At 37.4% G+C, this 12787-nt stretch overlaps 1 protein-coding gene across 2 annotated transcripts in view; it reads left to right on the forward strand.

Moving 5' to 3' along the window:
- The first annotated feature begins 552 nt into the window (after positions 1–552).
- unc5da (unc-5 netrin receptor Da) overlaps positions 553–12787 on the forward strand; it is a 302362-nt gene continuing 290127 nt past the window's right edge. The window contains exon 1 of one of the 2 annotated variants that reach the window (XM_011481481.4): positions 553–847. In XM_011481481.4, the coding sequence (XP_011479783.1) occupies positions 733–847 (115 nt within the window). In that variant the 5' untranslated portion in view covers positions 553–732. The remainder of the gene's footprint in view (positions 848–12787) is intronic. The other variant, XM_078955508.1, reaches the window with a different exon arrangement.

Consider the following 12787-nt stretch of genomic DNA (forward strand, 5'->3'; position numbering starts at 1 on the left):
CCTCTTTCAACTGTAGGTGGTAGACACAAGCTAGTAAACAGTAGCAAAAGAAAGGAAGAAGCCCCTCCCTGCTTGTTGAGTGTAAGGACTCATGTTTAGCAAGTTTAATGTCAAAGAACGTAGCTTATAACGGTTGTTAAATTTGGCAGAATAAATAGATATATTTTTAATATTTTTTTATTCAGACTAAAAGATAATAAACTAAAATAAAAGTAGTTGTGACTTCATGCTTCATTTTTTACTTCAGTGTTCCACTTGTGACCTCATATGTTAAGGTGTACTACATTGGTGTGCCACCTTAAATTGGAACCATCAGGCCCCCTCATTAAAATTCTCTGGGGTCGCCCCTGGCTTTGACTGTCAGTAAATTTCAAAAAAAAAATAACAAGCGGCTTCTGCTCAAAGACGAGGACGACTTCTTTCGTATGGCAGTTAATGCAACCACGCGCACAATCAGACCCTCGCGCGTGCGCTCTCAACAGGTCCAGCACTGCACCTCTCTCTATTCCTCCCTCTCTTTTGAGCCGCTGCCTCGCGCTCGCTCTGTAATCATTCCGCTCGCGCGCAGCTGAGCGTGGACAGCTGAGCGCTCGTCTCCTCCCTCCTCGCGCCAGACCTGCACCCGGACCAAAACCTCCACTCCTCTCCTTCTTGAGGACACGGAAACGTCTTTACGCGTCCCTCGAGCTCGCCACAAATGCTCGAGCCCCGCGGCTGGAGCCCCCGGACCCGATGGGGAGGCAGACCAGCAGAGCCACGGTGATGGGACAGTTTTCACGAGGATGCTACCTGAGTGCTCCCATCCTCGTGCTCCTCGGTCTGCGGGTCGTGGCCACGTTAGCCCGAGGTAAGAGCTGAGCTGTTTGGGTACCTGAACTCCACGCAGAGGCGTGTGCCCCGTGGTGCTCGTGTGAAAGTTTCTCCACAACAACACTGACTGACCAGGCGGTAAATTGTCTCAGTTTTGTTGGGAGTGCTTGGATTTCCAGACTTGAAAAGTGCTGTTGAATGCATCAAAATCAAGTTGAAATTGTATGACATTGGGTAAAAAATAAATAAATAAATTGGCAAATACATTATTAGGAAAAAATAATATATATTTTTTGCCCACTATATGTGTTTGGAGTTTAAATTTAGCGCCAGTAAGGAAAAACATAGCTTTATTATTATTATTTTTTAAACACAAAATAAAAGCTGAATACCAAACGTAGCATGCCACTTTATGCATCTTTGCTGCCAATAGTGTTTCTCACATGTTCTCCTTCAAGCTTGGTCGCAGTTGCATGAAGCAGATCTGCATTCTAGTGGTAAAAATCTTTCATTTTGGTGATGGAACAGATCATTCTGGTTAATCTAAGCTGACCTATTGACTTCTATTTAGCTGGCATGGCTGTGTAACAAAGATGCATTTGCAAGTCAATTAGTTAACAAGCCCCAAGGTTTTCATTTTTGCATCCCAAGTTTTGAAATTAGCTTCGACTTGGAAAATCTGCATTGCATAAATATTAGATTAAGCATAAGTATCTTGAGGGCAACTTTCCATGTATAAACCAGGAGGGTTTTTATCGTTTTCTTAAACATAACCTTTCAAAACTGGCCTCTAAATTGTATGAATACGACTGACTTTCCCACTGTAGCTGCATTTACATGATGAACGTTGGCGGATATTCAAAAAGAGTGACCTGCGCCTTTTTGCAGAATACAAGCGATGTGACTGTTTGTGTGCAAGCAAATTGTGCTTTTGTTGTTAATCTGAGCTGCATGTGTCCATTTTGTTTGTTGGGGATGACACTCGTACTTTGCAAAGAGAAAACACAATTTATGATTTGCAATAAGGGATGTCACCAGTCAGATGTATTATGCAGACATAAAGGAGTGAGAAAGGAAAATGCACTCTACACACTTGCACACAATAAAAAATGAATTTAAACGCGGTGGAGAGTTATGATGCAAGGATGAAATACAATTTGAGTCTCTGGTGATATAAATGTAGGCTTCCGTTGAGTTTATTTTCACATTACAAGTGAGGATTACTGATTCACTTCTTTAAAGATTTATCTGTTTTTGATAAGTGCTCATCTAAAGCTTGTTTATTTGTAAAAACAGTACATTTTTGCTGTTAAAGACCCACTCTGATCTATTTTAAAAGTGTTGCCAGTGATCTTTTAAATTATGATTGTCGTTTTTTGCAGAAAAAAAACCCTCTGCGACAGTTTCTGCAGAGCGGCCAGAGTTCCTCAGAAATTTGGAACTGCTGGTAGGTAGCAGCCCCCCCCCCCCCCCCCCCCCTCCTGTCACCCATAACTATGAGGTCTTTGTTTACGTGCTCCCCTGTTAGCACACAGCCCCTCACACCCCCAATATAAAATGAGTAGTGTTCAAAAATATTATTTTTTTAGAAAAACTCAAAATGCATTTCCAAGTCCGTCAGTCACTTTTTTTTTTTTTTAAACTGCGTTCAGTTACATGGTACACATTATCTGCGGTAGAGTATTTACAATACCTGTAACTCCCAACCTTGTTTGTAACATGTAAAATAAGAGACTTGTTCCACTAAAACAAACATTATTATCAACTTTGGAAAAAGTCACATCCAACATTTCCTAAAGTAGCTTTACTGCTAAACCTGTTTTTCATTATCAGTGTCCAGTATTTTGTAATAGTTTGGTTATTTAATGTTTTTATTATTTGAAAAACATTTAGGGTGTATCCAGACTGAACACATTTGGTCCACTTTGAGTTCGTTTTCCCTGATAATCCGGAACCATGTTTCCGGTCTGAATACAACCAAGTCCGGGACCAGGAGGCGCTCTCGGACCCATCTTTGGAGGTGTTCTCATTTCTTTTCCAATTGGACTGAGCTTCCGTTCGCTCTGGGGTTCCTCAGTCTGAATGCAATCCGTCCTCGGAGCGGAACACCTGAACCAAAACGGCCACCGTAGCCGACGTAAACAGAGTAGGAATGTAGCAACCGATGAGCCGCAGACAAATACAAAGCAACGATTGTCGTGTTGTCAAACAGAAAAAATGGTCCAACAGTTTATTTGCTAGAACCTTTGTTTTAACACCACTGAACTTCTTATAGGTGTTTCTGTGTCTTGTTACGTGATGTCACTCTTAAAGCTACCTTGTAGTTTCCATAACAGAATTCTCAAAAAACAATGCCATAACACCACAACGATGAGTCACAATAACTCATTGAAATGTGTTTGATGAATTCAGACCCAACTTCTAACGTGATACACATTGGTTCTCACACTGTTTTCCTGAAAATCTATTTGTCATAAACACTTAGCAGCCTACCTTCATACCTGACGTCTCCTCAGCACTGCAGTTGTTGGCATCCTCTGAGTGAAAGCACACACGTCTCCTTGCCAGGAACCGCCTTGTGGGGGGCATGCATCCCCCATCCCAAAGTGACAAGTGAAATCTGTTGTTTCTGACGTTCAAAACTGATCGAAATGTAATTTTTTTTATTAAATTAACTGTTAACCTGATAAGAATTGTAAGGCGCAGCACGTTTGTCTATTTCCCTTGTTGTTTTGTCCCGCTCTTGTAATTCCTGACCAATGATTGACGAGATCTTTAGTCACGTGGTTTTGTTTACTAGCTTTGGTCCGGAACAGAATGGGCCGCTTGATGCCAGTCTGAATGCAGACCAAATGAAAGGTTCGGGACTTGATCTGAAACAAATTAAGCCGACTCGATGCGGTACAAAGGATCTTTCCACTCTGTAATACACCTAAAGGCTTTTAAGTTTGCCTTACAGTGCGGAAAATACGGTATGTTGTTCATCATCAGAAAAATGCCAGAAAAACATGTTTAATAACACAATTTTTTATCAGAGTGGGTCTTTAAAAACAGTGCATTTTAGCTTTTACTTAGTCAATTTATTATACAGATTTTTACAAAAGTTTCTTAGAAAGGGATTTAAGTCTTTCATTTTTCATAATTGTCCATTAAAAGACTCTCCAAGTGAAATATTGAGTCACAAAGAGAGTAGAAATGAGACGTCCTCCTGTTACGTCTCTGTTCTTTCTTTTTTGTTTCATTGCAGCTTTTTCTTATGCCCGGTTGCATCATCTGCCTTTCACACATAAGGGGGGCTAGCTTACCTGTCATCAGCTTTAGAGGTTTCTTTAAAAAAAATAAAAAGAGGTTTGTGTTTATTACTCGATATTTCTGTGGGGGAAAAACACAGCTTCACATTGAAATATGCAAATTTAAATAAACAGAAGACTTTTTCCTCTTGCTAAATGACAAGTTTCTGATCAGCTTTGCTTCCATCATTGACTTCAGAAGTGTTCTTGCTTTGCCGCTATTATCAGGTGAGTGCTTACTCTGTCTTTTATATGGTTCTCCTACTGAACTGCCTGTGGTCTTACCTGGATGTGCTGCATCCATAACAAAAAGGAAAGACTTGACAGCATGGGTTTGTTTTTCTGCGGCCTGTAAAAAAAAAATTGTCATCACTTCCTTTGACCAGCATATATATTTTTTGATGGAACTGGTTTGTATTCCAGCTTTGATCATCATTTAAATGTTTTCTTGTTTGAAATGGGTGTATTTAGAGATGCAACAGTGAGCAGCTTTTTTTTTTTTTGGGACCAAATTATGGACATCAAATGCATTTCACAATTATTTCTTAAACATTTAAAGTTGTGCATTTTTTCTAAAACAATAAAGTTTTCCTTAAATAGTCAGCTACACTTTAGGATATCTCAACCTCAAACGAAAGTTTCCATGTGGCTAAGTTCTGTTTATTCTGAGGTTGACTGTTTTATTTGTGTTTGAGCTTTTTCTTCAGATAAACTGAAGTATTTACCATCAACTGCAACAACGTGATTGATCAGTCGTCTCCCTGCTGCTCCACCACTTCCTTTAAGACAAACAACTTGAACATGAATAGAAGTTATGAGTATAAAGCTAATACAGGCATAAACGGAGACTCTCCAAGCTGTACAGAAATGAATAAGGCTATTAATTCAGAAACGAATATTAATTTAGCTGGCAGTGTTTTTACATTAAGTTGCAGTCCAACCACTAACGCTTTTAATGGTTTGTATTTAAAGCTGATTTTCTTTGTACCTTTTTGTAAGTCTATGTGGATTTATCCATTAGGATGGAGGTCATTGTTTGTCAAACAGCATTTATACACTTTGGGCTTTAGATTTTTGCCCAATGCTGCCTAAAGCTACTTTCACATCGAACACGGTTTGCGTGCCAAATTCTTGTTCGCTGCCTTGATGTTTGATGCGTGGTAAATTTGCTGTTGGAAGCTTGTCCAAAAATGTGTTCATCAACCTCCCAACATGTGTGGGCGGAGCTACTTAGGCCTCATCAATTCATGAAAGTTTTGACAGTATATCTCACTCATTAATTCATTCATTCATTCATTCATTCATCCATTCATCCTCTAATCCGTTTATTCCCTTTCGGGGTCACAGGGCTGCTGGAGCCTATCCCGGCCACTTGGGGGCAAAGGCAGGGGACACCATGGACAGGTTGCCAGTCTGTCGTAGGGCATATGTATATCTCTTATTGAGTCAATTAATGGAAGACACAGATGATACCAAAGAGGTTTATTTACGGTAAACACGTCTCTATGTCCGTGTTCACGGGATCATTCAGAGGTTCACCATCAACCGCAGGAGCTGTGTCAGAATGAAGGCCACTTTCAGCTGTTCTTCCGTGTCTCTGTGACCCAGTTTGACGTCTTCCTATCCCACATTAGGACCTTTAAGAAAAAGATCTTAAAGTTCAGAAGGAGAACAATCAGATCCTCCTCCATGTTGGAATCCACACGCTGATTACATCATCTACGTGTCATGGGCCAAAGCTGACTTCCTGATTGGTTTATTCAACTTCTTTGCCAAAGTTCAGATATTTGAACTTGCATCAGGATTTTTGTCCCACTGCCACTCATCCACCATGCTGTGCCTGAGACTCAAAAGGCGCCGCAGGACCTCTGAATGCGTCTGTACATTGACTTACCCTCTTAAGATCCAAGGTCTTATTTGATCATGCCTGTATTTTGGCTGTGATAGCAGAATTAATTACTGTGGTAATGTAACCCAAAATGAAATGTCTATGCACTCCAGGTCGTAAGAAGTCCAGTTACTTTCCATTTTATTTATTAGCCCAGTATTACAACAATAGTCATCTTAATGGGCTTCTTACCGGTAATTGTATAATAAACATTAAATCATAAAGAAGTTGAAGTTATAGAACTCTATAGGTAATGGCTAAACTAAACAGACTAAGCTAAACTAGGCATTCCTGCCCTTAGACCCTCCTTCCACCAGTTAACACTGAAACTGAACGTGTGTACGCGGCTTTAGAGGTGATTTAAAAAAAAAAATCTGTGTCCCAGGTTGTGGAACATTTCACCCTGAAAAAAACGGATGGATTTGTTTTGCGTTATTTTAAAAATGGCTGCCATGTTTTTATTGGCACCGGTTTGTGCGCTGAGAGTCTTCCTGCTCCATCAAATGGATCATGTCGGCACACAAACATCATTCAACAGATATGACTTCTGTAACGGACATACAACTCTTTGAATTCCTGGCCCTGCCTGATCAACCGTTTTCTCTACTCAGTGATTGAGATGTCTGAACTTTGATATATCACAGTCCCCCAAAATACACACAGCAGGGCTGTGGTTGGGTTACGGCGCGAGAAGTTTTTAATCTTGTTTCATAGCACTCACACAGCCTTCTGAATGCCAAGGAAGCAATCTGTTTTACAGCAGACGTTTGGACATCTGATGGCAGGCTGATGTGTTGTGTCAGGCTTTTACCACCAAGTGCACCTGTTTGATGAATTAGGTTCACAATTTGTAAAGGAAATGTGTTTTCATCCCACTTTTTCATTTTCTGATTTGGTTAAGCGTAGAATAATAAGTCTTAGATGTAACACGTTTTAGACGGGTAACCTGGTGATCTTTAGACTTCTAGTAAACCATTTATTAAATCAAATGTTTAGACTTCTTTTTTTTCTAAGACTTTAATGTCAACAAAACCACTTAAAAATATTTCTTCTTGGTTAGTTCTCCTTCTCAAATATGTTAATAAAATCCTAAAAGTGGGATTGAAAATTTTTGGCAAGTTTTATAACATTATCATTATTAATGAAACTTTTATTTTGCTGCTTATTTCAGAATAATCTTTCAGTAAAATGAACATCCTTTTTCATTTAGAAAATATGAAGTTGACACTAGGTAGCAGTGGTTTACGCTGTTTATTGCGATGATGAACATGTTCAGGTTTTGACTGTTGTAGGTCAATCCATATGAATATTAATTATAAAGCAGGAAGCTAATAAAGCTGTACTAAACTATTGAGATTTTGGTGAGAAAACTTATGTTAATGGGCCATAATATAGATCCTTCGCAGTTAAATAGGAGGACTTAAAATTGATTAGATGCAACTTCAATCAGAATTTATTTTATTAATATTGTATGCACAGCAAAAATATGATGCTCCCAAAAGGTTTTAAAGAATATTTTAAAGCCAGGATTAAATCTAAAATAAAAATATTAAAGAGAAAGAAAAAAATAACTTGTATAAAGTCTGAAATATGTCACCAAAGGATAATAGTAGATAAGGCTGGTGACCATAGACTAACTGTGGTCATTTATTTAACCATATAAATATAATGTACATGTGTGAGTGTAAGGACATTGCACTTTCACAAACCAAATATTGCTTAATAACACTAAATAATACACAGGTCTTCTTTTTATTTTGTAAACTGTCAGCTCTAAAAAAACTAGATGGAAAACTAGAGGTGGTTTTTATGCCTAAATTTGTTTTTATTGTTGATTAAAACATAAGGTGGAGATGTAAAAAATGTGAAATCTTATTTAGTTTGCAATAATGAAATCTCACCTCGTGTAGTGCTTAGAATTTATTTGCACATAAAGTGAATTCATATTAAAAGAAAATTCTGACTTTGGTATTTTCTTTATGTATTAAAACTTTACTCAGAATTCACAGTTTAAGTGAAAAAAGTCCAGAATTGAAATGTATGTATATTGACTCTAGAGAACCCAAGGGTCAAATTTGACAGCTGCTTTTTTTATACTTGTTATATTATCTATTTGTTTTCTTTTTTTATTTTCAGTTTATTATATTATTATATATTTTTATTGGCAAAATTAATTGTTGCTAACAAAAATGAACAAAAATTGTCAAATTATCTTTGAAAACTTTGAAGACAAAAGTTTTTGGGTTCTCTGGGTTTAAAAAAGACACCTTTTGAATAAATAAATTGTTTTTAGTTTTGACATAGTCGCGGCACTCGCATCATTTCCCCTGTTTAATCTGCAGCTTGGTGTTTTGTCCTGAAGCTCTGCAGCTTTTACAAGCTGCTGATGCAGGGGCTGACAAACCTTGTGTTGCTTTGCTGAAAAAGGAGCTGCTTTCCTTATCATCACATACATACGAAACAATTAGTGAGAAAGTCAGAAATCTGTTTTTCGGTCGTTGATTTCAGTTTCTGAGCTTTCTCATACGCTCTACAGGGACGCCTCCTTTAAATGTGTTCATGTCTGGGCTCCACACAGTTGCCTCCTCCTCATATCCGTGGTGCCCAACCACCTTCCAACTAAAGCTTTTATTCTAAAGCATCATAAGGAGTTGTGGCTCACTTCCTTCATGAAAGAGATGATATAATACGTCTCCTTTAATGAAATAAAACCTCATTACAGTGTGATTATGGCACAAGCCAAAAACATCTCTCGCATCTTAAGATGCTGTGCGCGTTTGTCACCGTGAACTTTAAAAACGCTCCTGACAGCGTGGTGTTGTGATGTTTTTGAGCCTCCCTCCACGTGTGAAGAGACAGGGGTGGAAGCAGTGGATTCATTTCCTCCATATCTGCCAGATTAACTTTAAATCACATTACATTAGCCAACACGGTTGTCCTTGTGTAGCCTAAATGCTGTGCTCATCTCAAGCAACACTGCAGGATGGACGCACAATTCATAATTCAAAAACGAGTTTAGTAACAAAATTCCTTGATGCCGACTCCAATTCAGGAGGCCTGCTGGGTTTGATGCTGCAGCACCTGTAGCTGTGAGAACCCCGCTGCTGAGGGATCACCCCGGGTCTGAGCGTGGCGTTGGGTTAGAAAAAAAAAAACCTGAAAGGGGAGGATGAAGGCTAAAGTGCAATAGAGTCATCTTTGTCATGTTTTATTTATCAACATAAAAAAATGAGACTCCGAAGTTGATTTAGCCAACATGAATTCTGCTGCGCTGTGTAGACGTGTTTCTGTTCGGCAGGACAGCGGTCGGTCATATGGCTCAGTTTCACTATTGCATTATTCAAAGGAAAGCCATTTCTCCTCTCAGCCCATCAAGCCCCCCTCACATCAATTCCTCCCCACATTCAGGAGGAGGAAAGGCTCACACGCCTACGTACAAAATGTTTACAGCTACAAAATTAAATGTGAACAAATATTTCCGGAGATGTTACTCAGAGAAACCACATTTTTCCTGGAGGTTAACATAAACACAGCTATTACGGTGATAAAGTATCACAGCAGCCTGTCCTGAGCAGAGTAATAATAGTAGCTATTTAAAAGGTTTTTTTCTCTCTTTTTCTTTGGGATGTGGAGACTTTTCAGTTCTGTCGATATTGTAGTTATCACACATCTCATTCTCAGGAGAAATAGATGTGAGGAGTTGTAATCCTTTTGTTTTTTTGTTAAAAAAAGCTTCACCTTTTACTGCGAAAAAAAACAACAACTTTATATTCTTTCTTTAGTTCTGTGCCTCAAGTAAAAGATTCTTGAAGCTTTTGATTTGAGTTTTTTTTGTAAAGTTGAGTTTCCGTGTTTGCATTTTTTTTTCTTCAAAAAAAATCAGAGAAAACTGGTGTTTTTACACGTTCTTCTGGTATTTTTCTAATGATGCAGGACATATATAAGCTCAATATGCATATCTGAGAATGTCTTTATTTAAATCATTGTGAATCAGGAGCAGACAAAAAAAGGGTGGAACGTTAAAAAAGAGCGTACTTCCTCTGAGCCCCTTAGCAACAGAAAGGGGAAGGGGGCGGGGTTGATTCTCGCCAACAGTCCTGCCCTGCCGCTATAAAAATGGCATTATGATAATTATAGTTTTAATTAATTATTTTATATAATATATTTTTATTAAGTTAACCATGCAACACATCCTCGAAAGGGAGGTTGTTTCGCTGTGGCGACCCCTGATGGGAAAAGCCGAAAGGGAAAGATTTTATTTTAAAAAATTATTTATAAAAAAATATTTATAAAATAATGTATATTATAATCATAATTATAAATATCATAATTATGGCTTGTATGATCCAAAGATGATCAGAGTCGGTCTTAAAAATATTGGTTTCTGTTGATGTCTCATTAACAGTTTTCATGATTTTTTTTTATTGTAACCCAGATTCATCAATGAATATCAGCACTAAAAAAAACTTTTAAAAGGCCTATACCATAAGTGTCGACCATATCCATATATAATAATATATTTTACCTTGATATTTATGAGTTAGTTTCGCAGATAATTTTTCCTACCTGGTAGTAAGATGACTTAATCTCTGATCTTTCACTCCACTTTGTGGTGCCAACAATGTTGGCTGAATGTTTTCTGAACTGTTTTTAAAAGTTTATAAGAAATAGAGCTGGACAGGAGAGGAGAGTCTTATTCACCGCTCACTATAATACCACACTACTGCTGCGCTAAATATAAATGAACTATGATTTTTAGTCATAAATAAAATCAGAAATGTAAAGAAAGAAAAAAATATAAATATGAAAGTTTTTTTAGTTTATGTTTTGATTAATATGACCACTGCAGCAAATGTACTAAAATTTTAAACGGCAAAGGTCCAAAATTGCAATGACTATTCTCCAGTCTACGTTTGCGGGTCATCATCCTTTATTCCACTTTCTACAGCTGTTAATCCGAATAAAAGCAGAACTCTAAGGTGTATTCAGACTGGAAAAGTCCGTTGGTGTGGACCGAGTCCTGAACCCTGCGTTTGGTCTGTATTCAGACTGCTGTCAACGGGACATTTCTGTTTCGAACCAAAGCTTGTAAACAAAACCATGGGACTAAAGATTTCTTCAGTCATTGGCCAGGAATTACGAGGGTGATGCAAAGTAATAAGAGAGAGAATATCGGAAGTCCTGTGGTTTGGGATCCTTGTCAGGATAATTCTCTTATTTAAACTTTATATTTTACTGACTAATTTAAATAAAGTCTGTATCAAAGTCAGGTAAAAGACTTTTGGATTGGAAATGAACCGAGGCCACCTCAAAAGACGGGTCAGAAAGCGGTTCCTGGTCCTGGACTGGGGTCTGCTTGGATGCATTGAGGCTGAAAATCTGTTCTGGATTATCTGGGGAATTCTGATTCCCTTAAAGTAACCAATGTGTCTGGTCTGAGTACACCCTTATTAATTTATGATCCAATAGAAAAATGACATCAAGTATGTTTCAATATATATTTAAATTCCCCTCTGGTCATAAACTAAACATTGTTATAATATGTAAATACAAGTAATATGCATTTTAAACTTTTTCCAATTATAAATAAATCTGATAAAAGATCAAATGTTTTGCTTGGTATTCTGAAATCTGTGCACTCAATGGTTGATCACACCTTTAATCTCTTAATTGGGTCTAGTTTCAGTAAAAAAAAATGTTTTACAGGTATTGAAGCAAAAAAAAAAAACTTTTCGAAATTACTATCATTTTCTTGTTATCCAGAAAGCCACAATGGAGACGTCGAGGAAGAAGAGGCATATATGGCAGTCCCTGAGTTAAACCTGGAGGGAAATTTAAAAATATATGTTTATTCAATTCATGAATTTTTCTGTTTATTAAATGGCAAAATCCACTTTTTCATTTATTTTTACTATAGAAAACTGTATTTTTTTTTGTCACATAAGTACTGCCTTTGTTATGTTTTAACCTAAATCAATAAGAATTTACTTTTCTCAACTAAACAAAACTGTTTTTTTGGATGGAAACCTCTGACAAACAAAGTATAAATAAAAACAAATTGGGAACTCGTGAACCCCAGTTTAATTGACTTGGTATTTCGGTTGTGACATTTAGCTTTGAGTTCACTGTTATTGTTGTACTCCTTTATTTATTTATTTTATTTTATTTCTCGTAAAGCCGGCGCTTCACTGCAACCCGAACAGCGTGATGCTTTTTGTGAACTTTTATGTAAACACATTTTTTTGCACACATTTGCATTCAAGCCTCCAAGGTATTCGCTGAGCTTTTGATTAGAAATATTGAGTCTATTAATAATGCATTAAAAGGTACACTGCAGATTTTTAAACTCGTGTTTTACCTTATGTATCTTTGTTAGCCTGCAATTTAATAATGCAAAAAAATTTCAGAAGCCTCTAAGCACAAATTGCATTAAAGGATCCATGGAGACGTTGCTTATTTGCTGCTCAAAGGTAGCAAAATGATTTGGTAAAGTTTTCTTTTAAAGCACTCATGCTCTAAACTTTTAAAGTGTCTTTTTCTTTTTTTTCTTCTTTTTTTTTAAGCGAGATGGCATTTAACAAATGCTTTGTGCTTATTCTCTTATATGCGCTTTGTTTTCTTCTCTCAATCAATTGGCTTCATAAACCACAACTTCTTGTGTTCAGCTCATAATCATGACTGTTTTGTCAGGTTGCTCCTCTTACAAAAAATTGTAATTGCAGTTTTAGAAATCTGAAATGAAAAGAACGCTTCAAAATTGTTGAGCGCTTTCAGTCACCTTGGACATTTTTGGCAGAGA

Source organism: Oryzias latipes, chromosome 12 (genome assembly GCF_053564925.1).
Source record: "Oryzias latipes strain Hd-rR chromosome 12, Olatipes_Hd-rR_3.1".
Classification (NCBI taxonomy): Eukaryota; Metazoa; Chordata; class Actinopteri; order Beloniformes; family Adrianichthyidae; genus Oryzias; species Oryzias latipes.